General features: G+C 38.7%; 1 protein-coding gene across 1 annotated transcript in view; it reads right to left on the minus strand.

The window, feature by feature from the left end:
- The window catches only part of DGAT2 (diacylglycerol O-acyltransferase 2), a 51482-nt gene that overhangs the window by 12127 nt on the left and 12793 nt on the right, over positions 1 to 26562 (minus strand). The window contains exons 4-6 of the mRNA XM_056794953.1: positions 11126 to 11254; positions 4282 to 4389; positions 3370 to 3440 (exon numbers count right to left, since the gene is read on the minus strand). Of these exons, the coding sequence (XP_056650931.1) occupies positions 3370 to 3440; positions 4282 to 4389; positions 11126 to 11254 (308 nt within the window). The remainder of the gene's footprint in view (positions 1 to 3369; positions 3441 to 4281; positions 4390 to 11125; positions 11255 to 26562) is intronic.

Genomic DNA, 26562 nt, shown 5'->3' on the forward strand with positions numbered 1-26562 from the left:
GGATCTTCCTGACCACAGACCCAGGCTCTGTCCACTGTGCCACTTTGTGGAGGCAGGTAAGGAACAGGGTTGAGAAGGAAAAGAATTCACATCTTCATTTCACAGATGGTAAAGTCATAAATAAAGTGACAAATCCTAGGTTACAGAGAACCTATTGCTTGATGGGCAACCATATATGCAAGTTCTTAACTTCTTATCTGTTCTTCTAGAAGCTATTAGAAGAAGCAACATCATGCATTCCTCATAGAGCAGAAACACCATTCAACTTGGAGTCAGAGGACCTCAGTCTGAATTCGACCACTATGTGAGGGACTTTGGACAAGTCACTTGTTTTCTTTGGGCATTAGTTTCCTCACCTATAAAATAAGGAGATTGGATTAAATGTTCTTTTAAGGTCCTTTTTTTGAGCTCTAACATCTGATTCACATCTGCCTTTGATAATCAAGTACTCTTTCAGCCATGCTACTTTGTATGATGGTTAGATTATATTCCCAAGGTCACAAGAATTTTATTAAAAAAGCCTTCCCCAATGCCTCATATTCATGGCTTGGGTTTTCAAAGTTCAATCCCATTTTACAGATAAACAAACTGAGGACCAATGTGTTAAGTGACTTGCCTAAGAGGTTACAAAGCTAATAAATGACAGAGTTGGGTTCCAAATCCAAATCTTGAGAATCCCAATCCACTGCTCTTTTTACTGTGCCATAAGTTATTATTAATTAGTGAAAGGGGGAGGTTCTGAATGCAACAAAACAAAACCCTAAAGAAATCTGCATTTTCCAGGGATACTTGAAGAGTTATGAATAGAAACCTACTATGTCCCATAAGTTCATGGTTTCTTTGTTCTTGTTCTTCAGTTAAGGTCACTGTTTATGATGAAGTAGGTGGAAGAAAACAGCTCAAAAGATCAGAAATTTAGAATTTGAAGGAACCTTAATGGCCTCTAGTCCAACCCTCTTTATCTTATAGATGAGCAACTGGGACCAAGAAGTATTAAGTGACTTGCTTAGGGCCACAAAACTAAAAAGTCCTCATCAAACAGTGTTATTTTCAAAACTACTGAGTGGTAGGTGCTATTATTATCCTCATTTACAGATGGGGAAACTAAGGCACAAAGGGCTAGAATCATTCTGTTACGATCATCATCACTAAGTACTTATTAGCACTTAAAGCAACAAGTACTATACTAAATACCTGTATCAGATGAGAATACCTGTTTTGAATTAACCAAAAGGAATTAACTATATGTGGAAAGTACTTAATTTGGAAAGAAGAAAACATTGCTAGCCATTGGGTGAAATGGAATTACTCTTCATAGGAAGTACACTGGTTGCCCTATGGGGCATGTATAAATGACAACAAGCTAGTTTAGAATCAGAACTGACTAGTAGGTAAGCCTAGAGGCAAGAGTAACTTCAACCAAGACCTTAAAACCTGGGAGGAAATTGCTCAAGGTAGAAGAGAAAATCTCTGTCTCCTTCCTGTCCCAACCCCTTTGACCAGAGGATGAACCTTCTGAACTTCAAAAGATTTAAAGATTTTCAATTTTGGTGGCTCATAAGTCATAAGCAGAAGACCAATCAGGCACCTTAAAGGAAAACAGCTTCAAAGTCTCTACAAGAGCAGAAAGCTTTATCCTACCTGAGGGGAACACTTTGCGAGGACTCTAGGAATGGGAGAAAAAGTCTTCCAGAAACCAGAAGCTATGAATTAATTATCCCTTTACCACATGTGCTTTCTAAACCTAAGTCTGCTTTTCCCTAGGCTCTGTAGGTATTTTTGAGGGAGTGATTCCCGGTATGAGGGGATGTTTATACCAAATATTTTTATAGTACCCACCTTAGTCATTATCCGTTCCTCAAAACTAAGTCTAGTTGACTTACTGACATCAAAAGAGGATCAATGAAAAGAGCACACTGATGTAGGCCTGTGAGTTTTAGTCCTACCAAAAAAAAAAAAAACCCAACCCTAACCCCTCACAGTTAAGTCTTTCAACCTTGAGAGAAGTAACCACCTATGAGACGAAGTTAGGATGGTGGCTCTGGAGCCCATGCTGCGGCCATATTCCATTGTATTCATGTTATCTTCCAGAGGTCTGTGCTAGATGGTATTTAGCCTTTATAAGTATAGTCTATGTGGACCTGCTGACCCTCTGAGGATGTAGGGCATGACAGAGGTGACCACAATTATGGTAACAATTCACCTAGGGAGAGCCTTCAGGGTCTGGTGTGTAAACCCAACTCTGAGAACTGAACTTTCCTCGTGTCCTGTCTGGAAGCATACTACCACCCCCTCTCTCCCAGACGTCTTTCCCCATTAGAAACTCCATGAGGGCAGGGACCACTTTGCTTGTTGCATTTGTATTCCTAAAATTTAGCTAAGTGCTCTATTTATCTAAGTGCCTGATGTGGAGTTTGAATCTACTCCTTCCTAATTCTAGGTTCATCCCTTAATCCACTATGACTCTTCTGGAGAGTTGTCCATAGCACTGTGGGTAACAGATTTGTCCAGGGTCACACATCTGTCAGAATAAGAAGCAGGACCTAAGTATAGGTCTTCTTGAATTTGAAGCCAGTTCTTCAACTGCTCCATCTTATATTTTATGACCTCTCATAATTAATTAAAAAAAAAAACTTTTTTAAAAAACTGGATCTGTGATTTCATTGGTATAAGGAGCTCTCCATCAAGGAACACCCTCTACTAAAGGCAAGTTACCACCCGTTCTACACCTTATTGTCTTAGAGAACTGCATTTGGGAATCTCAGAGCCAAGTTCACCTGCTGCTCCCCACAACCTTACCTCTGACAATTGAATTACTTTGTCCTTAGTCTGGGCTTAGGGCAGTAAAGGGACCTCAAGGCATCTCTGATCCAACCTTTTCATTTTGTAGGGGAAAGAAAAAAACAGACCTAGGGAGGGCAAATGCCTTGTGAAGAGTCACTCAGACAGCAACTCTTAGCACTTGGATTTAAACTGAGGCCTGAGGACTCCAAGTTTAGTGTTTCTTCCATTGCATTTACCCTAGGCCTTCCCTTGCCAACTTCCTGTCATGGGTGTAATGATCTCCCCAATTCCCTTGTCTACTGAATTCTCTCCCACTTCTTAAAGTCAAATTCAAACATTCCTTTAGGAAGATCTTTAATCCCCTCTATTCAGCTGTGATTGTACCTGTTATATGCTAGTAGTATCCAATACTAGACTGTGAACTCTAGGAGAAAAGGATCATGTCTCTCCCCCAGTGCCTTGCAGATAAGAGACCTCAGGGAACACTAAGGCTCCAAGGAGTTAGTTCCCCTTTAGGGAATGTCCCATTACTCTGGGCAACAAGGGTAGAAAAAGTAAATGTTTTCTGAATTTAAAGGAACTTACCCTGATGGGGAAATAATCTCGGAAATATCTCCACACAGCCCAATTTCTCACCCATTTTGATCTCCTGCCACCTTTAGGAAGAAGAGGATAGCCCATGTTATGAAATGGAATGAAGGTCCAGTGGACACAATATAGGACACAGGAGGCATAAAAGGCCCTAGAGAGGGGACAGCTGGGTGGCTCAATGTATTGAGAGCCAGGCCTAGAGATGGGAGGTCCTAGATACAATTATGCCCTCAGATACTTCCTAGCTGTGTGACCTTGGGCAAGTCACTTAACCCCCATTGCCTAGCCCTACCACTCTTCTGTCTTGGAACCAATACATAGTACTGATTCTAAGGCAGAAGGTAAGGGTAAAAAAAAAAATGGCCCTAGAAGTACTTCACCTAGTAGTTCTAGGTTCTGCCCTAGGCAGCACTACATCTCATCAAGGACAATAACAAGTAGCAGGAAGGATGATGAGACTGAAGACTGGGCAATAATAGGACTGGGTGAACAATTAGGGGAGTTTAACCTTTTAAAGAAGACAAGACTTGGGGAGAGGAGGAGTGATAAATGATTTTAAATATGTGAAGGTGGAAGAGGAGAACACACTTGTTCTGCTTGGCTCGAAAAAGCACAGCTACAAATAATGGGGGAAGTTGTAGAAAGGTTTTACCTTAACATAAGGAAAAAATTCCTAACAATGGATTTTTCTCAAGAAGTGGAAAGTTCCCTATCACTAGAAGTATTCAGATACTTGTCAGGGATCTCTTAAAAGGAAATTCCTGATCAGGTGCAGGTTGGTTGGACCAGACAACTTCTGAAGCCCCTTCCAACTCTGATTCTTTGGGGAATGACTTTCTCTGAATACAAAATTTAGGGGGCAAAAGCCAGGCTACCCAGGAAACAATAAGACTGGGGATTGTGTACCTTTCTTTGGGGTATTCCAGTCAAAAATCAGCCATGTGAAATACAGTACTGAGATCAGCCAACAATCTGTGCAGAATATGTACATAAAGATGAGACTGCATGTAATTCCTATGGGGGGAAACATCAAAGAATCAGTGGAAGCTTAACAACCATAAAAATCCAACCCCCTCATTTACAAAAGAAAACAGACTCAGAGAAATGACATCCTCCAGTTCAGAGAAAGAAAAAAACCCTCCATTCCTGTCCATTCTTTTGCATCTCCTGTCCAGGTTTTACCACAAGTTTTCTATAGGATATCTGCCCAATGTACTGGAAGCCTTTTCTAATTTCTCCTGACACTGTGAGTATAACAGTGGGAGCATCCAGGTACTTATCATTCCTTGCCACATGACTAGTCCTCCTTCTTGTATAATTCCCTGATGCCATCATTTTTTATTGCCATAACTCTACAAAGCTCTTCATTAGCTCTATGTTGTAGCTTGCTCATATGCATCATACTCCTACCCATTGCCCATTGTAGGACATCTATTTTCAATTCTTCAAAGACTGCTATATTCCATATCTTATAGCTAAGACCAGCAGACAGTATTAAAAACACGGGCCTTTGTTTCTGGTAGAAGTTTGGAGTCATTAAATGAACTTTGTAATATCCAATTTTCCTCTTGATTAATTCTGGGTCAGCTTATTCATTTGTATTGTCATGATCTGAGCCAAACACATTCTTTCATTCTAATGCTGTATATATAACTTTCAAACCTGTCTATGTTCATACATTTATTAAGTTATAGAGGCAGGAATAAGTTAAGTCAACACAATAAGCATTTATGAAGCATCTACTATGTGCTACACTGTGTTAAGTACTGGGAATAAGACTCGGCATCTTAACTTCCAACCCAGGGCTTTTTCCATTCTCTCTCATTTGATATCTTTTAAACAACCTTGTGTGGTATTTATTCAAATATTTATTAAGCATTTTGCTATATGCAAAGGCCTTTGACTTTTGCTTGGGGCTTGGGATACAAACATAAAATAAAATCTCTTATTGGTTCTGTCCCTTCCTCTACTGATCTTTACTCAAATACTCTTCAGTATGTGGAATTATGATTACATTTGTTTGTATATAGGCTGTGAGGCTTTCTAAGACCCTCCTTGCTGTGAAGGTCTCTCTCCTCCACTTTTCTGAGTTGTGTGTCATGTGATTCTTTCCACCATCCCATCTACAAGGAGAAGGTAAACTCCTCCAGGGCAGGGTATATTCCCTTTTCTGGTTTTTGTCCCCTCAAACCTAGCATAGTGTCTTACTTTATGTATATAGGAGCACTCACAGTTCAATGTCAACTTTGAAGGAAGTCTCCATTGGAGAGCTGCAAGAATTTGTGCTTGGCCCTGTGCTGTTTAAAACTTTTATCAATGGAATATAAAGGCACAGCTATAATGCTCATCAGATCTGCAGCTGACAATAAGTTGGAGGAAACAGTTAATATTTTGAATGACAAAGTCAAGACCCCAAAAGATCCTGCCAGGCTAGAGCACTGGGGCTGAATATATTAAGATGAAATTCAACACAAGATAAAGGTAACTAACATCTTACATTTGGGATTTTTTAAAAATCAACTTCATAAGAACAGAATGGGGGAGGCATGGATATATAACATTTTGTCTGAAAAAAAAAATAGGGTTTTTCAGGGACAGAAGGGAATAAACAATAAATGTCTACTATGTTCCAGGCATGCAAACACTACCCCATTTGATCCTCACAACAACCCTGTGAGGTAGATGTAGTTATAATCTCCATTTTACATTAAGGAAACTGGGGCAACCAAAGGTTAACTCACTTACCCAGGGTCACATAGCTAGTGGCTATATAAGGCCAAATCTGAACTCAGGTTCTTCCTTGATCCAGGTCCAGTAGTCTTATCTACCCGTACCATGTTTCAGTTAACTATAAGCTCAATTAATCAGCAGTATGATTTGGAAGCCAAGAAGGTAACACAATTTTGAGTTTGAATGAGAAATTTAGCTGAGGGAGAAAGAGGTGATAATAGTTCCTCAGTATTCTTCCCTGGATGACTGTTCAGGACATTACAGTTTAAGGAAGTGAAAAATGCTAAGGGGAAGGCAACCAGGATCGTAAAGATTCTTGAGTATATGCCACAATGTGAATCATTTGAAGGAAGTGGGGATATTTATCCTGGGGAAAAAAAAAACTCAAGATACATGATAACTGTGTTCTTGTACCTGAAGGGCTGGCCTTGGAAGGGAGAAGGAATTAGACTTGTTCTGTTGTTTAAAGGGGGAAAAGGGGTTAATTTTAAAAGGGTTGGGCTGGATTATTTAAGAGTATGGTCACCAGGAATTTAATTTATTCCAAAGAGATTTATTTACAATTTATTTGCAAAATGTAAAAAGAGTGAAGTAAGAAAATCAGAGAGAGGATAAGGTAAGATATCTAGCCTAAGCACTAAGTAATTTACTCCCGGACCCTGGCTCAACCCAGGCAGGGAGAGTTAGTCCTTCGGCCACAGCAAAGCTGAGGACCTGAGAAAGTCTCTCTGAAGAGGTAAGTCTCTCCTGAGGTTAGTTTTTTCAGAAAATCCAGAAGTTAAGAGAGTCAGCCTTTCACTCACCACATGTCAGTTCAAAGGAAGAGATTTTAGAACAGCCTCACCAGGAACAGCATCTCAGGTCCAGTCTCTACTCCAAAGAATGAAGAATTGTCTCCAGTCTCCACTTCCATAGAATGAAGAACTGTTCCTCACAGGAAGTGACAGCTCCTTTTAAAGACACTTCTTTTGCATCACTTCCTGTGTCTTCCCCTAATTTTATGTCTACCAATCACAGTTGATGCTTTGCTTTTAAGACTGCCCAGGGGCAGTTAGTTTAATTCTGATTCATCACTCACTACTGCACACGTGGGTCACAGACCTCCCACATGGGATGTTTACACTTTTGGTGATTAGATCTAAAAATGGGCAGATCTCCATACTCAACTTTTAAGTAGGGTGTTTAAACTTTTGGTGATTAAATCTAAAAATAGGAAGGGGTTACAATTTTAATCTTCATGAACATGGGAGAGTTAATTTTAATCTTCACAATAGGGCCTGAAGGGAACATGAGGTAGAAGCTGCCTACTGGCAAAGTGAGGTCAGATAGCAGGAAAAAACTTCTTCCTAATCACAGAAGTTCAGAAGAACAATGGGCTGCCTTGGGAGGTATTGCGTCATAGAAGGATGGATGCCCTTCTGACAGGTATATTATCATAAGGATTCCTTTAAGGTTGGACTGGAAGGTCAATGATGACCAACTTTAAAATGCCATGATTCTGTGACTCTGGTCTTGAATAGAGATTTCAACATGCAGTTGAAAATATCAAGGGAATGCATTCCAGGAATAGGAGATGGCCTGGGCAAATGCAGAGGTAAAAGAGGCCAAGGGAAAACTGGTTAATAGGCATAAATAAGAAGCCCTAATACCAGGTGGTAAATTTGACCTCACAGGAATCACTAAAACTCGGTAGAGCTAAACATACAATTAGAATATGGTAGCAGCTAGTCAAGTCCTGCTTAACTAGATTTGTAAACACTTATAAAATATCTACTATGTGCACAGTATAGGTAGACAGTTGGAGAGATATAACATTTAGATAAGACAAAAGACCTTGTCCTCACAAAGCCTACACAGAAGGAGTATGAAATAAGTGCTAGAAAGAGAATGCTAGCAAAAACTACCTACAGATGAAGGTTGAAAGCAACTACTTCAGAATAAAACCACAGAATAATGGAAGAAAGAGAAGTTATGGAGGCAGGGGAGGCCTAGGTCTGAATTTCAGCTAAGACAATTATTAGCTCTGCAGCTAATACCTCAGATGAAAAAGGGGGCCGTCATACTTGGCACCATGTAGTCACAACATTTTTACAGACCTGTTTTACAGAAATGCAACTAATAGGAATAGATAATAGCACATAGTGCTTAAAAGCTGGCAAAGCACTTTCTGTACATCTGTATATATGGTATGCATGCTCATTTGATCTTAGAATTTTCTAAGAGGTGGTTGGTAAATATTAGCCAAAGACTTTATATTTTATCCTACAGAGAATAGAAAACTGGAGGTTTTGAATCAGAGGAATGGCAAAGTGAAAATTGTGTATTAAAAATAACTGATGGGGCAGCTGGGTGGCTCATTGGATTGAGAACCAAGCCCAGAGATGGGAGGTCCTGGATTCAAATTTGGCCTCAAACACTTCCTGGCTGTGTGAAGCTGTGCAAGTCACTTAACCCCCACTGCCTAGCCCTTAATGCTCTTCTGCATACTGGTTCTAAGGCAGAAGGTAAGGGTTTCAAAAAATAAAAGATAACTTACATGTAGATGCAGCATTATGGTTTGAGAAATACTGTCTACATATTTTCTCATAATTTCCCTGTGAGGGAGGTACTAATACCTATTTTACACACAAGAAAATTGAGGCTCAGAAATGTTACTTGATTCGCTATTAAGTTTCACAGTTAGGATTCTAATTCAGGCCTTTCCTAATTCCACATCTAGCATCCATTCAGACCATACTGTCTCTGCTAGCTGCATGAACCAGCATGGTGTTGATGAAAGTGTCTAGAGTAAGTACTTACTCTTCTGTATTATTATAGACAAATCCCTTTCCTTCTCTGGGCTTCAGTTTCCTCAACTGTAAAATGAAAGGACTAGACTAGATCTTCAGTTTTGAATCCTATCAATATATATTTTACAGATGAGGTATATTAAATATAAAGACAAACACAGCTATCCCAGAATGGAATGGTCTGACTTGGGGGTGATGTTTTTTAATCACTGAAAGTCTTAAAAGTAGACAGTAACTGATCAGTAGTTGGGGGTCTTGGAACAGAGTTATGCTTCAGGTCTCTAAGATGTATTGAGTCCTTTTTTTTTTTAAACCCTTATCTTCTGTCTAGAATCAATTGATTCTAAGGCAGAAAAGCTGTCTGTTCTTGGGTTGCTCTTCATCTTCACTCATGCCTCTGAAGTTTCCCTGGTTTCTTTCAAGATTCAGCCTAAATCCCGCCTCCTGAAGGGGACCTTTTCTGGTCCCCTCAGTTTTTAGTGTCTGCCCCCCATCTGAGACTATATTCTATTTGCCTTATATGTATCTTTATTTTCCCAGTTATTTATATGTTGTTTCCCAAATCAGAATGTGAGCTCCTTGAGAAGGACTATTTTTGCTTCTTTGTATCTGAAGTGGTCAGCATATTGACTGACTGGCTAAGATTGTATAAAATTGAACACTGAAGAGTGATTTACCCAGGAAGCACATAATGGACAAATAAGAGCCAGAGCCAGAAGCCTAGTTCTTGACACCCACCCAGTCTAGCCACCTTCCTACCATACTCCACCATCAGTCCTGATTCAACTCCTTTGCAATTGGTTGAGGAGAGGTACAGCCTTAAAGGAGGGCTCTGAGAAACAAATTCAGGATTAAATTTGAAAGTGGTTTCAACACAAGTCCCTGGTTACAAAACTGGGCACTGCCCGCCCCTCTAGGCCAGCTAGTTTGGTTAGAGGACCAATGGGGGAGTGTGACATTGGCAAGAGGGTTAATTATCACTGGTATGTGGGGCCTCAAGCTTGATGATGAGGTCCCCACCTGCCAAGCTTCCCAAACAAGCTCATCTTCCCACCCCCTCAGTATGCTGCAACCAGCAAGCTTTGGCCTGGAGGAGTGACAGGTAAGGAGCCCTAGCAGGTTTGCCAGCTCTGGGTTTGGTCAGGATCAATTATTAACTTGGAAACTATGAAACCAGCCAAGCTGGAAGGCTCTGATAATCCAAGGCTATGCTTGTCCTACTAAGGTCTCTAATCTGATTCCAGGCTTCTGAAAGGAAGAGCTTGGGAACAGGGTCAGAGAAAGGGAAGAGGAGATCATGTGGATTTATTTCAGGTTCCAGAACTGGACCACTGTGGTCTGGCCTAGCCAGTTTAGTAGTTAGTGAATGAAGTTAAATAAAGATGAAAGCCTAGGCCCTTGCCTGAGGCCCAATGCCAGCCCCAGGCTCAGAATGATCCCTAACCTTTCTGGCTCCCATTTTCTTTATATGTTAAAAATGGGTATAATAATTCCTAAAGCATGCCTCACTTCTAGGGCTGATGTAAGGCATAATAAATGATAAAGCGCCCAGATTCTTAGAGGGGTTATTATTACCAATATAATCGCCTTCACTCAAATTCTGCTCAGATGTCTTATCTTACTAAGGTCTCCCTAGATTCTAGTCTAGAAGAGTGGGAATTCTAGTAGGTCTTCCCAAGCTAGTGAATCCTTAAGCATAGATCCAAAGAGGGCCTGCATGTTTGTTACCTCAAGACCAGCCTAGCCAAGTATGGAAAAGTTCAACAACAAGTTGGCCAAATGTGATGATGAGGCTTTTGCCCATGGAAACTCACTAAGATGGCCTTTGAAGGCATGGAAGGGTTAGTTCTACATTAGTGGAGGGAGTGCCCATTCAGATGAAATAACAAATTCGTGAAGTACTGAAGTAACACATAATCAAAACTGTTCTCTCCCCCTTCCACATTCCCCACTATTCCTCAGCCTCCCTGTCATTCCTTCAGTCAATATAACATTTGCTAGCTATGTGACCATGGACACAAAAGCTCTCTCCTCTGAAACCCAGTTTTCTTACTGCTAATTACTTCTTCTCTCAACCTCACAAAGGCTAATGTAAGGAAACCATTTTGCCTAACTTTAAGTATTTCACTTACCTTTTTTGTTCTGTTTGTCAGGGAACAGCTAACTATTTTTTGCCTTTCTAAGCATGAGTTTTCATACCCTAACCCCAAGAGTAACAATAGCCATCTTACCCAAGACAAGGAAGGAAAGGACCCATTGTAGCACAGAGATGACCTGAAGCTGTTTCTCAACCTTAGATTTATTTAGCCAGGGGATGGAGAACAAGTCCTGTAGTGCAGAGAGGATGCTAGAGCCAGTGCCTAGAGCAGGAAAAAAAAAAAGAGAATCAGACTCCAGAATTTTCAGAATTACAGAAGCTCTGAACCAATTCAATCTAAGCCTAAACAAGAATCTCCTGATTAATGATTATTTAGGTTCTGAGGTCTCCACTGCTAGGAAACTCCCTCTCTCCCAAGGTAATCCCTTCCATACCTAAAAAGCATTGCAAATTCTTTACAATGAACTCAAGTCTGCCTCTTGGCAGCTTCCATTCATCTCTCTAAACTGGTTGGCCATGAAAAACAAATCTAATTCCTCCTCCCCATGACAGACTCCAAGCACCATAGTCAACTATCATGGCCCTCCCTGTTTTCTTTGAATGAAACATTTCCCAGAGCCTACAGTCTTCTGTCTTGCTCACTATCCAGTTTGTCAATATCTTTCCAGAAGTAAACATAATATTCTAGATGTGGATTGGTCAACGTAGAGAATAACAGGATTCTTTGACATTACAGATCACTCATTTACACATTTTCTGAGGGCATACAGTCCCTGTGTTCAATCCTGGGGTGGAGGAAGGAAAAGTGGAGGAACAAAGATGAACAAAACATAGTCTCTAGCCTCATAAAGGCTACCTGGCAGAAATGGCATAGTGGGTGAAGTGCTGAACTTGGAATCATAAAGATATTAATGCAAATCTAACCTGGGGGCAAGATTTAAGGCATTTAAAGGTGTGAGAGAATGAGCAAATCATTTAACTTTTGCATCTCAATTTCCTCATCTGTAAAATGAGAATAAGATCTGTAGTAATACTGCACAAGGTTCTCAGATGGCTCAAATGAGATCAAGTAGCAATTTTAGAGCTTTAGAGTACAACTGAATTATTAAGCAAATAAAGCATATGTGATAAAAGAAATGCAGAGAGCACTTGGGAGGTTGGTGGAAGATGGCTACATTGGCTTTGAAGGGGGTAGGAAAGATAAAGGCTGAGAGGCTTAAAAAGAGAAGTAGCATTTAACCATATGATCCTAGAACAAGAGCTTGAGAGGACAATAAAGTCCATCAAGTCCAGCCCTCTCATTTTACACATGAGGAAACTGAGGCCCTTGAGATGAAGTATTACCTTGCCAAAGTCATTCAGAAATTAAAGCCACAGGAGTAGAATTGGAACTCTAGGTCTTTCCAACTCCAAAACCAGTGGGGTTGTTTTTGTTTTTGTTTTTTTTGCTTCCTCTCTGAAAAAGAGAGAGGGTTTCAGTTGGCAAAGAGGATGTGGTGGCATCCAGGTCTTTATTCACAACTGATGCATAGATGGACAGTACAAATCTATTACTTCCATTTTAGAGAAACATGGGTTCAGAGAGAGAATGTAACACACCCAAAGCCACATAATCAAGAGCAAATGGTGGGGCTGGGATTGGAACCCAGGTTTTCTAACTCAAATTCATTGCACTGCCTCAACTATACCATATGGCATTGGTTAGGCAGAACAAAAAAATATTAGGAAGAAAATACAAGATGTGTTAAAGGAACAATTTGGCTGGAGCAAAGACTACAAGAGGAGCAATGGGATGTAAAAATGTAAAGGCGTGCTGATTCCAGTCTGTCAAAGATCTTGAAGGTCAGTCTATGCTGTATTTGATTTCGTTCACACCTGAAAGTTTTTGAGGAGAGAAACGACATGGTCATTACTGTGTGCCTCTAAAACAAATCCAGATCCAGTATGTGTATAGATGCTGTATCAGGGAGGAAGATACCAGAGATGTGAACATTAGTTTGACAGTTGTTGCAAAAGCCCAGGCACAAAATGATAACTAGGGTGTGTGTCATGGGAGTGGGGAGAGGATAGATTCAAGAGATTGTAGAGATAGAACTGAAAAAATTGAATAACTATATGGAGGATAGAGGATCCCTTTGCAGATTTCCTATTTTAAAAAACATGTATTTACACCTTGATAACGGTAACAATCCTTTCCACTGTATTCTTTTCAAAGTGTTTTCTTGTCCGTGGATTAATTCAACACTGTAGTCTGTTCCTATGCTTTCTATGAGGGTTCAAAGGATTTAGGCTTATTAAGGACCTGACAACTTCTACTGTGAAAGCTGGAAGGGAATTTAGAGATGATCTAGTTCCCTCATTTCACAGAGAAAGGAAACTAATGGTAAGCAACAATGCTGGGATTTAAACATAGATCTTCTCATCCCAAACTCAATGATCTTTTTTTATATTATGATGCCTTTCCCCTGCCCCTTTGTTCTTGTGTATCTTGGATTTACAAAGCTCTCTGGAAAACTCTTTGCCAAGATATATAAGCAGTGAGCTACAAACTACTTGAAGAGAACCAAGACCTGGAGAAGAGTTTTTAGAAGCTATCCTAGCCTCAGAGTTTGCCAGTTACCAAAAAGTTGCTGAGAGATATTCAGGTGAGAGAGAACTGCAGGAGGAGGGATACAGTATTAAGAGGTTCAGTCTTCCTTGGAAGCCTCTAAATCCTGTTCCTGATGATAGACCCACATCAGCTCAGGAAAAGATGACTTTTCAGCTAAGCTCTAGGATACTTACCCTCTCTCTCTCCCTTATTCCCTCCCCCAAACCCTGCCTTTAGTTCCAAAGATGAGAACTTTACTAATACTAATTAGTACCTCTGTATAGTTAAATTAACAAGATCTAAAACTGTTATTAGGCTCTTGGGAAGGCAATCTATCAAAAAAAACCCATCAAAAAAGCTTAACAAGCCAGGAAAGGCAACTGTATATGTGACAGAATTCCAACAAGGTGCCCTATTCCAACAAGGTGACTCATTCCATACTCCTGCATACATTCAACAGTGAAAGGAAATTTCAACTCTTCTTTTTAAAATCTGTACGAGTTCACAAGAGTCACACACTTCCTTGGTAATGTGTGGCATAGGAAGACCTTAGAAGGTAAAGTTTTTATTAATTCTAAAGTTAAATTTCTCCTACTATTGCTTCTTCTCTTGTCAAGAGAACCTAAGATTTCTCAGACAAACCAAAAGACATGGTCTCTTGGAACCCCAAATTGTAGGGGGGGGCAGTATTGGCTCTTGCCCACAGGAAAACTCCAATCTGAAGAAGGCAAAAGCCTCCTCCCTATTTTCAAGGAGTCCTCAGTTTGTGAAGAAACCTATAGAAGAAGTGACACAAACTTCTATTACCTGTCCCAACCTCCCAACTAATATTAAAATTCCCTCATTGACAAAGTAATTTTCTAGCTTGGAAGTTTCCAGAGAAAATTTGCATTTATAGTATTATTCACAGAATTTACAGTGAGAGGGAATCCAGAGATCACAAGATCATAGAATTAAGAGCCTGAAGGAACCTCAAAGGCCATCAAGATGAGACTCTCATTTTTCTCAGACTAGGCACTGAGGCAAAGGATAAGTGACTTATCCAGGATCAGATAACTGGTAAGGGACATCTGAAACCCAGTCTTCCTACCTTAAAGCCCAGTGCCCTTACCACTCTAACAAAATGTCTGATAAGATTTAATTCTGTAAAATGTGATGAGATTTAGTTCTGTAAACTCACTTTTAGAGGAAGAACTATAAGGCTTGGAGAGTTTGAGTGACTGTCCTAGATAATACACAAGGAATAAATAACAGAGTCACATCTGCCTATAAATGCAATACCTTTTCCACTACCCCAAGCTGCCTTTATGGAGGCAGGAAGTTTATATATTTACAGAAACCTGCAGTAGTGAGTGGGTGGGCAGAGGAAGGAGGTCCTTCTTGGCTAACCTGGGGATGACTCCTATCTCTACTTAACACAACTGGGAATGGATGGAAGGGGATGGAGGTGGTGATAGAAAGAATACCCTTTCTCAGAATCCTGAGAATCAATGCATGGGGTTCTCAATGGTCAGAGGACCCAGAGAACATGAAAAACATGGACTTTGCTAAGTAGGCAGAAATAGCAGTATGAAAGAATGAGGGGAGAAAAACTGAGATGAGAGTGAAAATTTCAAAGTTAGAAAAGACCTCAGAAGTCATCCAGTCTCTGCTTGAGGAAAAATCTATTCCCACAAAAAGCACCTCAGTCTACTTTGAGACAGATTGAATTATTTTAAGTTTTTTTTCCCCTATGCCTTATTGAAGTCTACATTTCTGGAAATTTTCTTTTAAGCCCCACCCCATTGCTCTTAGTTCTGTCTTCTGTAACCAAACAGAAGAAACTCAATCCCTCTTCCACATGACAGATCTTCAAATATTTGAAGATGGCTATTCTGCTCCCCAACCCCTCCTCCAAGTCTTTTCTTCTTCAAGTTAAACATTCTTAGGCATTTCAGAGAATTCTGACATGGCCTAACCTCTAGTCTTCTTAACACCCTGGTTATCTTCTGGAATCCTTTAAAAATGTTGTACTCAAAATGGAACATAGTTTTTCAAAAGTGGTCTAGCCAAGGAAAGCAAGAATAAGACTCAACCTCTCTTACTATGCACACCATGCCTCTTATATACAACCTAGCACCTTATACAGCCTAGAAACAAATTAGCTTTTGGGGGTAATATGCTTTTAGTTTGTTAAAATCAACAATCATTTTCCCACAAGCTATTATCCACTCACATTGCACCTTACCCCACCCCTCAATTCTGTACTTATGAAGTTGGTTTTTAAGCCAGGAGTAGTATTTTACATTTATCCCTATTAAATTTAATCTAATTAGACTTGGTTCATTACTTTAACATTTCAAAAATTTTCTGGATTTCTAATCTCTTGTCTAAAGTGGTAGCTATCTCAGCTTCATGTCATCTGAAAATCTGAAAAGCATGCACCACTCATTGCTTCATGCAAGTAAGTGATCTAGGTATTAAATCACACAGGGCCAAGGACATGTCCTTGAAGTACTCTACCAGGAACCTGCCTCTGAGTTGAAAAGAAAACTGGAAATAATCAATGGGGAGAATTCAGGTTCCTTGTTTTACAAAATAGTAAACAATTCTAATGAGGCTCTCAGAACTGGAAAAGGACTCCAGAGATCATCTAGCATCCTCAACAGAAATCTCTTCTATAAACGTAAGAGATAAGTAAGGGAGAACTTGCTTCTTTCCTCTAAATCAGTCCATCTTACTTTGAGACAATTCTAATTATTAGGAAGTTTCCTCTTAAAATGAACTGAAATCTTTCTCTTTGCGAACTTTACCTTTTGTTCCTGATTCTGCCTTTTCGGATCCAAGTGAACAAGCCAGTTTGAATTAGGCATTCCAAACCTATTAACGTGTGAGAAGTTTAGCTATAAGATATTAATGAGCAATTGTGGGTTTTATGTGCACAGACTGCATTTAAAGGAACCCCAAAGAGGAAAGGGAACAAGAAGAAAGCATATAAATGTAATTGTGAGCAAAACTTCTTTTGGTTCACAAGGACTCCATTTCTGAAACACACTTAAGTCTTTGGTGTACGGATAAGCATTTTCTCAAGGTGCAATTTGAAGTCAGTTTTAAAACTAGCTCTAATTAGTAAAATAATGATACAACAGTAAAAAATGTTATAAGGTGTTACTTTAAGACTTAAAGCTACTCTAGATTTGAGGATGTGTAAAGACTATTTAGGCCCTGAAATTTACTTTCTTTAAAGACCAATAAATTCTCAGACTAACTCTGAGGAGGTATTCTATAAACCCAGGTCCAAAAATCTCTCACAAGTCTAAATAGTTCCTCTAATTTCCTTTCTAACCTTTTACTCACATAATGATTTTTCTACAAAGGAATCACATTTACACAGACCCAAGTTCAAATTGTGACTTCTATACAACTAGCTGTATAGTTCTGGGAAAGTCAATGAATCTCTCTGAACCCGATCCTCATCTTTAAAATACAGTTAATCAGACTTGTATTTCCTATCTTGAAGGATCATAGCAAGAACTGGAGTGCTTTGCCCAAGGTTACCCATCCAGTCATGGAAGTCTAGCACCCACCATATTCCAAAGCTCCTCTTCTCTCTTCATTCTGAACATTTAATTCTAACATATTTCTATTGCAGAATCCATGTGTTTTTGTCTATTTTCACACACTTTTGAATTAAAAGAAAAAATGACACTGGGTTCTTCTATGGGAAGGTGTATAGTTAAAACTGTAAGGGTTGTTCCTCATTCTTCACTGCACAATGATCATTCCTTGGGTTGGAATGGAGGTAAGGTTAGCCAAACCTAGCTTTGAACCAGAAACTCCAAACTTGATGTACTTTACAAAGAACCTAGTTATAGGAGTTGGGTGGGTTTGAAATGAGTAGGAAAGAAGCAATTTAAGGAAGATATTCTTTCTAGGTGAAAGCCCTGATGTCCAATCATCCCTTACTTACCTTACCCCACCCTACTTAAGAAAGGGGGAGGAAAAGTAAATGGGAGGAAGGATGTTACCCATTTAAAAGACAAAACTGAGCCTGGAGAAACCTGTGAAGTTCATTCTGCCAAGGTATAGGTCCTGAGCTCCAACCTCCTACTTTGTAAGAGGAAACATAGTAACCAGACAAGTTTTTCAGAGAGACTCTTAAATTAGGGTATAAGGAAAATGACCAAATGACCACTTGATTGGATATCAGGCAACAAATAATTAACTGCTTATGTGCCAAGCACTGTATTAATAAGTAAGTGCTGAGAATAAAAAAAAAATGCAAAAACAGCCCCTACCCTCAAAAGCTCACTTTATAATGGGGGAGACAAAGGGTAAATAAATGTATAAACGAGATATACAAAAATTTGAAGGTGATCTCAGAGTATTATGAGTGACTGAGAAGGACTTCTTGTAGAAGGTAGGACTTCAGATGTTTTTTGAAGGAATTCCAGAAAACTATGAAGTAGAAGTGAAAAGGGAGAGTACTTCAAGCATGATAAACAGCAAATGCAAAAGCACAGAAATGGGAAATAGAATTTCATGTTCAAGGAAAAGCAAAGTTAGTGGTCCTGGATCACAGTTTGTGGAATGGAGTAAGTTTAAGGAGAATGGAAAAAAGGAGTCAGGGTTTTAAAAAGGATTTAATATTTGATCCTAGAGGATAGAGAGTCACTGGAATTTATTGAGAAAATGAATGCAGTCTGATCTGTTGAAGGTTCTGAGGTCTGTATGCCTAAGTTCCCAATCAGAAGACAGCAATGTTTTTAGTGTTTTCTTCACAACATCCCTATGAGATGGGGTAGCAGTCTTATTATCCCCACTTACAAGGGAAGAGAGTCTAGAACAAAAAACTTCATATTTAGGAATCTCACAAAGTGCTTTCCTCACAACAAGAGCAAGTTTTATTATCCCCCATTTGATGGCTGAAGACACTATGTCTTAGAAAAAGGAAATGACTTCCCCATGTTGACAGATTCTAAAAGTATCCATCAGAGTTTAAACTTTTGACTTCAAGACCCTTATTTATTCATTTATTACCTATTTATTATTCTTTATTTTTTTATTTATTCCCCCCACCTCCAAATACCACACTTCCTCTCATATAAGCACAAAAGTGATTCTAGTATGGGATTTGGGTTAAGAGGTTTCTTAATCACAATCCATAGAACAGGGATTTCCTGTGGAAGAAGAATTTAAGGGAGAGAAGACTGTATTTTAAAAGACCACTACATACAAACATCAGAGAGTGTACAACTCTTGGGCAAGAAGACCCTCTTTTCTGAGTAGTTCACTGAAAAAAATCAAGGGTAAAATTTTATTATCTAGGCCTTTAGATTTTAAATCCCCTTTCAACTAGCTTATACAGAATATTGTGGGAGAGAAGAGTATTAGACTGTATACCAAACTGATTTCATTGTTGTATGCCTGTGAAACCCAGACAATCTACCAGCATCGTGCCAGAAAACTGAACCACTTCCATATGGATTGTCTTGGGAAGATTCTGGAGATCACTTTGCAAGATAAGGTACTGGACACTGGGTTTTGTTTTTTTTTTCCAAGTTGAATTGTAAAACATTTAAACTCTACTGCATAGAGTGCCTAATGAGCTAGACTGGCCATGAAGTCTGAATGCCAAATGTATGTTTACCAAAAAGACAACTTTTTAAAAAAACCCTTACCTTCCATCTTAAAATCAGTATTATGTATTGGTTCTAATGCAGAAAATTGTAAGGGGTAGGCAATGCGGGTTAAGTGTATGGGTCACAAAGGTACGAACCCAGATCTGACTCTTAATCCACTGAGCCACCTAGCTTGCCCCCTTCTAAAAGACAATTTTACAGAGAAAGTGTACAAGGCAAGCAGTCACATGGAGGTCAGAAGAAATGGTCCAAGGAACCTCTCAAGGTCTCACTGAAGAACTCTGGTATCAATTGTAAGATATGGGAAATGCTGGCACAGGACTACCTAGCATGGTATGTCCACATCAAAACTTTGTTGTTCCAAGAGCAAAGCAAAAATGAAGTGGCATAAAGGAAATGTGAAATGCACAAATCTAGAGACATTGCCATCCCAAATGTTCAAATAGACTATTTGTGCCCTACCTATTGAACAGCGCACTGACCTCATATTGGACTTATGGACCACAGTAGAACATATCATACTTTGACCCATCATTGGGATGTCATTGGTCCTCTTCAAGTGGAAAAGAACAACCACAACCAGCATCGGAGGTAGAGTAGAGGAAGTGGAAAGAAAATAAGAATCAAGGTTGGACTAATTGGTTTGATATTTGGTCAAACTAATGGAGTGGGAGAAAGGGAACTTGGCTAGCCTTCCTTTCTCTTCCATTTTACCATTAGTTCATAAGATTCAGAGCTAGAAAGGCTTAGATATCATCCCTCATTTCACAAATGGGAAAACCAAGGCTCATAGAGGGGTAAAATGATTATCCAGGATCACATAATAGCTGAGCAGGAACCTAAGCCTCTTTCTCCAAATTCTGAAACACATTGTCAGAACTAAAAAGAACAGTAAAAGTCACAAAGTCTAAGCCCTTCATTTTAACAAATAAACCAGAGCCCAGGGCTGGAATGACTTGCCCAAAGTCATTAAAGGTACACAGCTGGGATCTGAATTCAAGTATTTTTTTGATCCTAACTTAATATTCTTTCAATTATACCATGCCACCTCTCTATTGTCTGACATTCATTGAAGACTATTTTTTTTTGTTTAAAAAACCCCTATAGCTCTTTCACCATTAGATAATTAATCCAGAGCTACCAAACTAGGTCAATCCTCTGGGACAGGAGCTCAAAACTTGGCCCTGATTAAAAAAAAAAAAAAAGACCTACAGACTAGGTGCCTCTCTTTCCCTTAAACCTGTCCAGGTGGTTAGGACTGCCAAAAGGCTTTTTTTCCCCTCCTCCTCCAGATTTGGGCTTGGCCTGTCCTACATGTCTGGAATGGCTTGCCTCCTCCCATCTGTCAAGTTATTTTTCATTACTCAAGTACTTGAAACCCCAGCTTCAGACTCACTTCTTCCAGGAAGCCTTCAGTGATTAACTTAAGTTTGATACCATTTGTACTCTCTGCCTAATAGAATAAATTTGCATACACACATATATTTTATATACATAAGTATATGTGTATATAGATGTGATAAGTGATCTTGAGATAATAAGCACTCTTTCCAAGGTTATTTCATCAACTTTACTGTCGATAATAATCTTGGGGATAATAATCCTGAAGCTATGTACCCAAATAGGGTTGTTATGGGAAAAGCACTTGGTCAACCTTAAATGTGTTGCAGAAATGTCAACTATTATTATATTAATAGAACTAGAGCCTTTTTAGATTAGAAAGAGACCTCAAGAGAAAATTTCTCATATGCTGAAGTCTCCAATAGGAAAGTGACTTGCACAGGGTCACAGTAAAAGAAAGCCAAGGCCAAGATTAGTGTCTAGGTCTCCTGACTCTTAAGCTCAAAGTTTTTTTCCTCAGTACAATAACCAGGCTTCCTGCTGGTCTCAGATCTGTCTCCTTAGAGGCAGAGCTAGATATTTATCAACTCAGAATGGCTATAACAAAGCTAACCTGCTAAAAGTACATAATAAATTAATTATTTGTAAAGGGCACCATCCAACCTTACCTTTAAGGTCAATCATCTTAATTCATTGTGTGGAGCACATAAAATAACTTTAGATTGGGAGTCATAGGAACTAGATTCTGATCCTAACACTGCCACTTATTGATAAGACCTTTGACAAGTCACTTATCTTTGGAACTATGACAGAAATGAGGGAGTTAGACCCGATAAGACCAAAGATCTTTTCCAGGTCTAACATTCTATGTCTGACATTTCAGTTTAGTTCATTTGGGGTTTCTATCCAGAAGAATGACTAGACCCAGAAGAAACTCCATATAATTAATGATCAAGAAGTCAAAAATTTTAAGGGCTGGCAATTCTCTTCTGTGTTCCCTTACCCTGTCTCCCCAACATACATGAACTGATACACAATCTATTTTATTCTGAAGGTTAGTACTGAGTGCTAAGCTAAGCTAGCTCCTCATTTACCTTCCAGTACTCAGGATGCTAATGAAAATTATCTAGGGTAAAGCTATTTTGGATGTTGATGCTGAAATCAGATGTAAGATGGTGCCTTAAAGGCTATATTCTCTGAATAGATGGGGATATGAAGTCAGAAAGGCAGTCTCTGTCCAAGCTAAGACAAAAACCACTTTAGAAACAGAGAGATTGTACTCTATTTAAGAAAGGACACCTGGATCTGAATTCAGAAGAAGTTGGGTGAAGTTCCAGCTTTACTACTAGCCTGCTATGTAACTCTGAACAAGTCAATTTTCATCTGTGGGTTTCGGTTTCCTCCTCTGTAAAATAAGGGGTTTAGACTAAATTATTCCTAAAGTTATTTGCAATTTTAACATTCTATATCCTTAGGTTTCTTCTAGATCTAATATTATATGTTGTAAGGTCTCTTTTAGTTGAATTTTGTTTTGTTTTTCCACATGATCTAGAATACAGGGCTTGAAGACCCCCCCAAAACACTCACAAATCTCTCCTCCATCAAGGAAAAGGTACAAATCTTGTCACCTCTTTCAAAGCCAGCATGATCATTCATGACTCCCTCACTCTGTATTGGAAATAATTTTCAGTATCCAAAAAATGGGAAGCCTCCAAAAAATGGCAGCTTGGTGAAGAGTCTAGCCAGAAGAAGACTTATGAGTTCTAAGTATGACTCTTGGATTGAAGACTTTTCAGCCACTGGAAGCACAGGCAAATAATTTCACTTCTCTGGGACTCAGTTTCCTCATTTGTAAAAAACAAACTTTACACAATTGTGAAAAATTATTTTTAATAATTTTATAGTGAGTTTCTCATGACAAAGATCACATATAATTCTTAGGTAAATATGACTAGGAGAAGTCTCTGATGACCTACTGATGCCAAACAAGGCATAAAATAGTGAGATATTTGCCACAGCCATGGAGAATAGATCTTGTGAAAAGTCCAAATGGAAGAGGGATTCCCTATACATGGTAAGGTTCTTGAGATAATCCTATTTATAGATATAGTGATAATTAACCATGGGAACATTATAGGGTCTCATAATTGAGATGCATGATTACTCATAAGAGATTGATCTAATAATCCATATAAGACAAATGAATGAGGAAAGCCTTTTGCCCAGATTACAAAGAATGTTCAATCTGCTGAAATGGTACATCTACACATAGTTTGGATACAGCAGATGGAAAAATTAGGCCCAAAATCAAATGGAGGGAAGAAAGTAGGTTGAGTGGCATTTTTAAAATTGTAGTGCCTCTAAAGATGCTAAGCTACTTGGATCCATTTTGACAATATAAACATTCTTTAAACCATAGTATCCAAGAAATTAAAGTTATGGGTGATTGAGAGAAGTGGTGAGATTCATACTGGGCACATATTTACAAATATAATCTATGTTCAAGAAGTGGAATAAGCAGTATTACTAAGGACACATATGAGCAGAAAAAGATGTGTGCTAATCACAAGGCTTGAGTAGACAAACCCAAGGAGCCTCCCTTGAAATCTTCAACATGTAAAATGACCTAAAGGAGGAATTCCAGAATGTTGGTAGAATATTCTGTGGAGGAAAAACATAGATAAGAATTACATAGGATGAAAAGATCTAGATGGGTTGTAGTCTGCACTGAGAGAGGAAATACTCATTTCAATAAGATCCCAGATCCTCTGATATGCTGAAATAATTCTTATGATAACAAATCTCTAAAAATTTGTGGGTCTTTTCCTCATTCATGCACATACCCAGTATGTGTATGGCAGTAATGGTACTAGGTATGGGGTGATAAATTAGACTAAGCCAGCTTATCTATTTGTTTTCTGTACATGACAAGCAGAGGGTGGCTCAAAAAACAATAGGTAGGTATGTCTTGTCACATGGAAAATTCAAAGTTACCAACATGGGTCTAGTACTGGGCCTTGGACATATTAGGCCTTGTGTTTAGTATAGACTCAATATATGCTTGACTAAAAATTCAGGAGTGACAAGTCACATTATAAACTAATCCTTATTGGGTTTTTGAAATGGTGGATTTTCCTATTGCACATAAATGTTTGTTTAAACAGATTACTGAAGAAAGCCTTTCAAAAGGTTAGAGTCCTCTCCTGGGCTTAGGCTTGTTTTGTTTGGCCATAAGATAGAAAAACTAGGAGTAATGAAGAGGGGGAGGGGTTGTAGAGAGGCAGATTTCAGCTTTAATAAGCTTAAAATTGCACTGCTTTTTGGAACATTAAGTATTTGGGGAAACTTCCTTACAATCAGAGCTAGCCAAAACTGAAATAGGCTGCTCCCCAGAGGTACTTAATTCCCAATTAATGCAACAACTGGTTCACTATTATTGCTGGGGTGGGAGTGGGAGGTGTCATAAAGAATATGCCTGATCAATTATAGGTTAGAAAAGGCGACCTCTAAAGATTCTCTGATTTTTAAGTAGAATCTTTAGACCCAGAAAATATTAGAAATGAACTATTTCAATCTTTTACATTAGAATGAGGAAAATGAACTCTAAGGAGGGGAAACAATTCACCTAGAATTACATATGCAGGGTAACCCAAAACAATTTTGAGAGTCTTATTTAGCTTCAATAGCTTAAAAGTTAGTGACTTGACAGATGGTGGGAAAGATAAAAGGCAGAGAAATAAAGCAAATTTCTTAAAATCAATCACAAAAGAAGACAGGGTATCTCTAACGTCACCACAGCAATATACTTCAGTAAGTAACAGTTAAATTCATATCCAATTTTTTTTGGAATATAACTAATGGGTTAATGAAGACATACCTGCACTAGTAATCTAACAATAAAAATGATAGCTGACATTTAAATATTCCTTTACTGTATTTATGCTCACAACGCTTAATTACTTTAAAATACTATCTCCATTTTATATACATAGGGAAATGGATGCTGAGGAGACTTACTCATGACCATATAAACAATTCAGTTAACAAAGCTAGTTTTATAATCCATACTGCCTGCCTCTTCCCATACTTCCTCTTAATTTAACTTCTGAGGTCAGCCTTATTTCCTGTGGACATTCTGGTCTACTACATGACTTAAAAGTATTAGACTCAAGAAAGCAGAGTGTTGTAAAAGAAAGCTCAATACCAAGGTTCTAATCCTGGCTTTGGCACTACTTTATTATGTGATTTTTGGCAAATCACTTGACCTTTGGGTTTCCTTCTTTGTAAAATTAGGGGGTTGAACTCAAGTTCCTTCTGGTGCTAAAATTCTAACTTTTAAGATCCATGCCAACACTAACATTCTATATTTCTCCCTAGAAATCAAATTCTTGCTTCAAGTATCCATTCCTAGAAGAAAAGATATAGCATAAAAGGATCTCTGTCCTAAGGTGGTTTGGGAGGTTTCAGTGATTGATCAGTTCCTTTCTTTCCTCATCTTCCCATAGGTCTGGATCCATTCTTGGCAAACATCTGAGGAGAACTAGCCAACATAGCATGTTCAGCTTCTCTCTTTCCCCCTTCCCGGTCCTATGTCCTTATCAGAAAATTGATAAACTCTCTCTGCTTAAGATTGAAAAGGTCTGGGCCTTCATTTAATTACTCTATCATGAAGTCCCTTTTCCCCACCATCCTGTCAATTCAATTCAATTTTCATTTACTGAGTTCCAGCTATCTAGTTGGAATGAGAGGCTTTAGAAAGGAAAAAAAAAAGTTCCTCATCACTGGGGATGCTGTAGAAGGGGATCCTAGAACAGGCTGAATTAGGAGGTCTCCTAGAGGTGCTTTCCAATGCTGATTTTACTTATTGGTTGCCTGGATAAAAGCTAAGTACTATGAGAAAATGAATCATAATCACAAATTCTCCAAAGCTATATAGTTTGAAAGAAGTTATATGGAGAACAACATTAAGTCCTTATGTGTGGACATTAATAGGGTAAGACAGAACAACTCAATATACTGGAGTTCAGTCAGAAGACTTGACTTTAAATCTAAGCTTTGTTTCGTAATATTCAGGCAAATCATTTCTCCTAAGTTTCCTTCTGCATAAAATGGGGGCAATAATCCCTTCCCGTTTCTCTGAGTTGTTGTCAGGAAAGTATTTTGTAACCTGTAAAGTACTTATATTATTAGTTTATTATTATTATTATTGTTGTTGTCATCATTATTATTATCTAAGACAGTCTCTATTCTCCCTAGTGGAACTTATGATAGAAATATAATTTAAAAAAATTTTTAAACTCACACATATTTATATAAAGTTTACCAAAAAATCTATGCCACGTCAGTTGAAGATATTAAACAACTTGCCAGGATTACATATTTAGTGCCAGAAGTGGGTTTCAAATCAAGATCTTCTGACTAAATCTACTTTTCTTTCTATTATATTGTAATGCCTTAGCCTGAACTAGCAGTGACCAAATAGGAAGGATAGTAAGATTAACTGGAGTATGGCTCTAGGTGCCAGGGAACTCGGGAAAAGGACCAATCAGTACTCAGGTAAAGCTTCCTGGAAGAGATGAGACCTGAGATAGGTCTTGAAGGACAAGAAATATGAGGAAAGGAGAAGGAAAAAAAAAGAGAATAGATTCTAGGCAAAAAGGAATGGTACTTATGAGATGGAATAATTCACAAGGCTCTTTGGCCTTGAACTAGAGGGAAGGATTAAATATCTGGTTTAATATCAGATAGTATAGGCAGTAAACAAAACAGCATGCATGGCACATTGGAAAAGAGCACTACCTGTGGTGTTAGTAAATCTGGCTCAAATGCTAAGCTCTGATGCTTAAAAGCAAATCATTTTAACTCTCAGCCACTAGTTTCCTCATATGCAAAATGGGGATAATACCACCTGCACTAATTACTTCATAAAGATTCTGTGAAGAAAGAATTTTATAATCCTTAGTCCTATAGAAATGTAAATTGCCATAACAATCAAGATTCAGAATATAGATGGCACAG

Source organism: Monodelphis domestica, chromosome 4 (genome assembly GCF_027887165.1).
Source record: "Monodelphis domestica isolate mMonDom1 chromosome 4, mMonDom1.pri, whole genome shotgun sequence".
NCBI lineage: Eukaryota > Metazoa > Chordata > Mammalia > Didelphimorphia > Didelphidae > Monodelphis > Monodelphis domestica.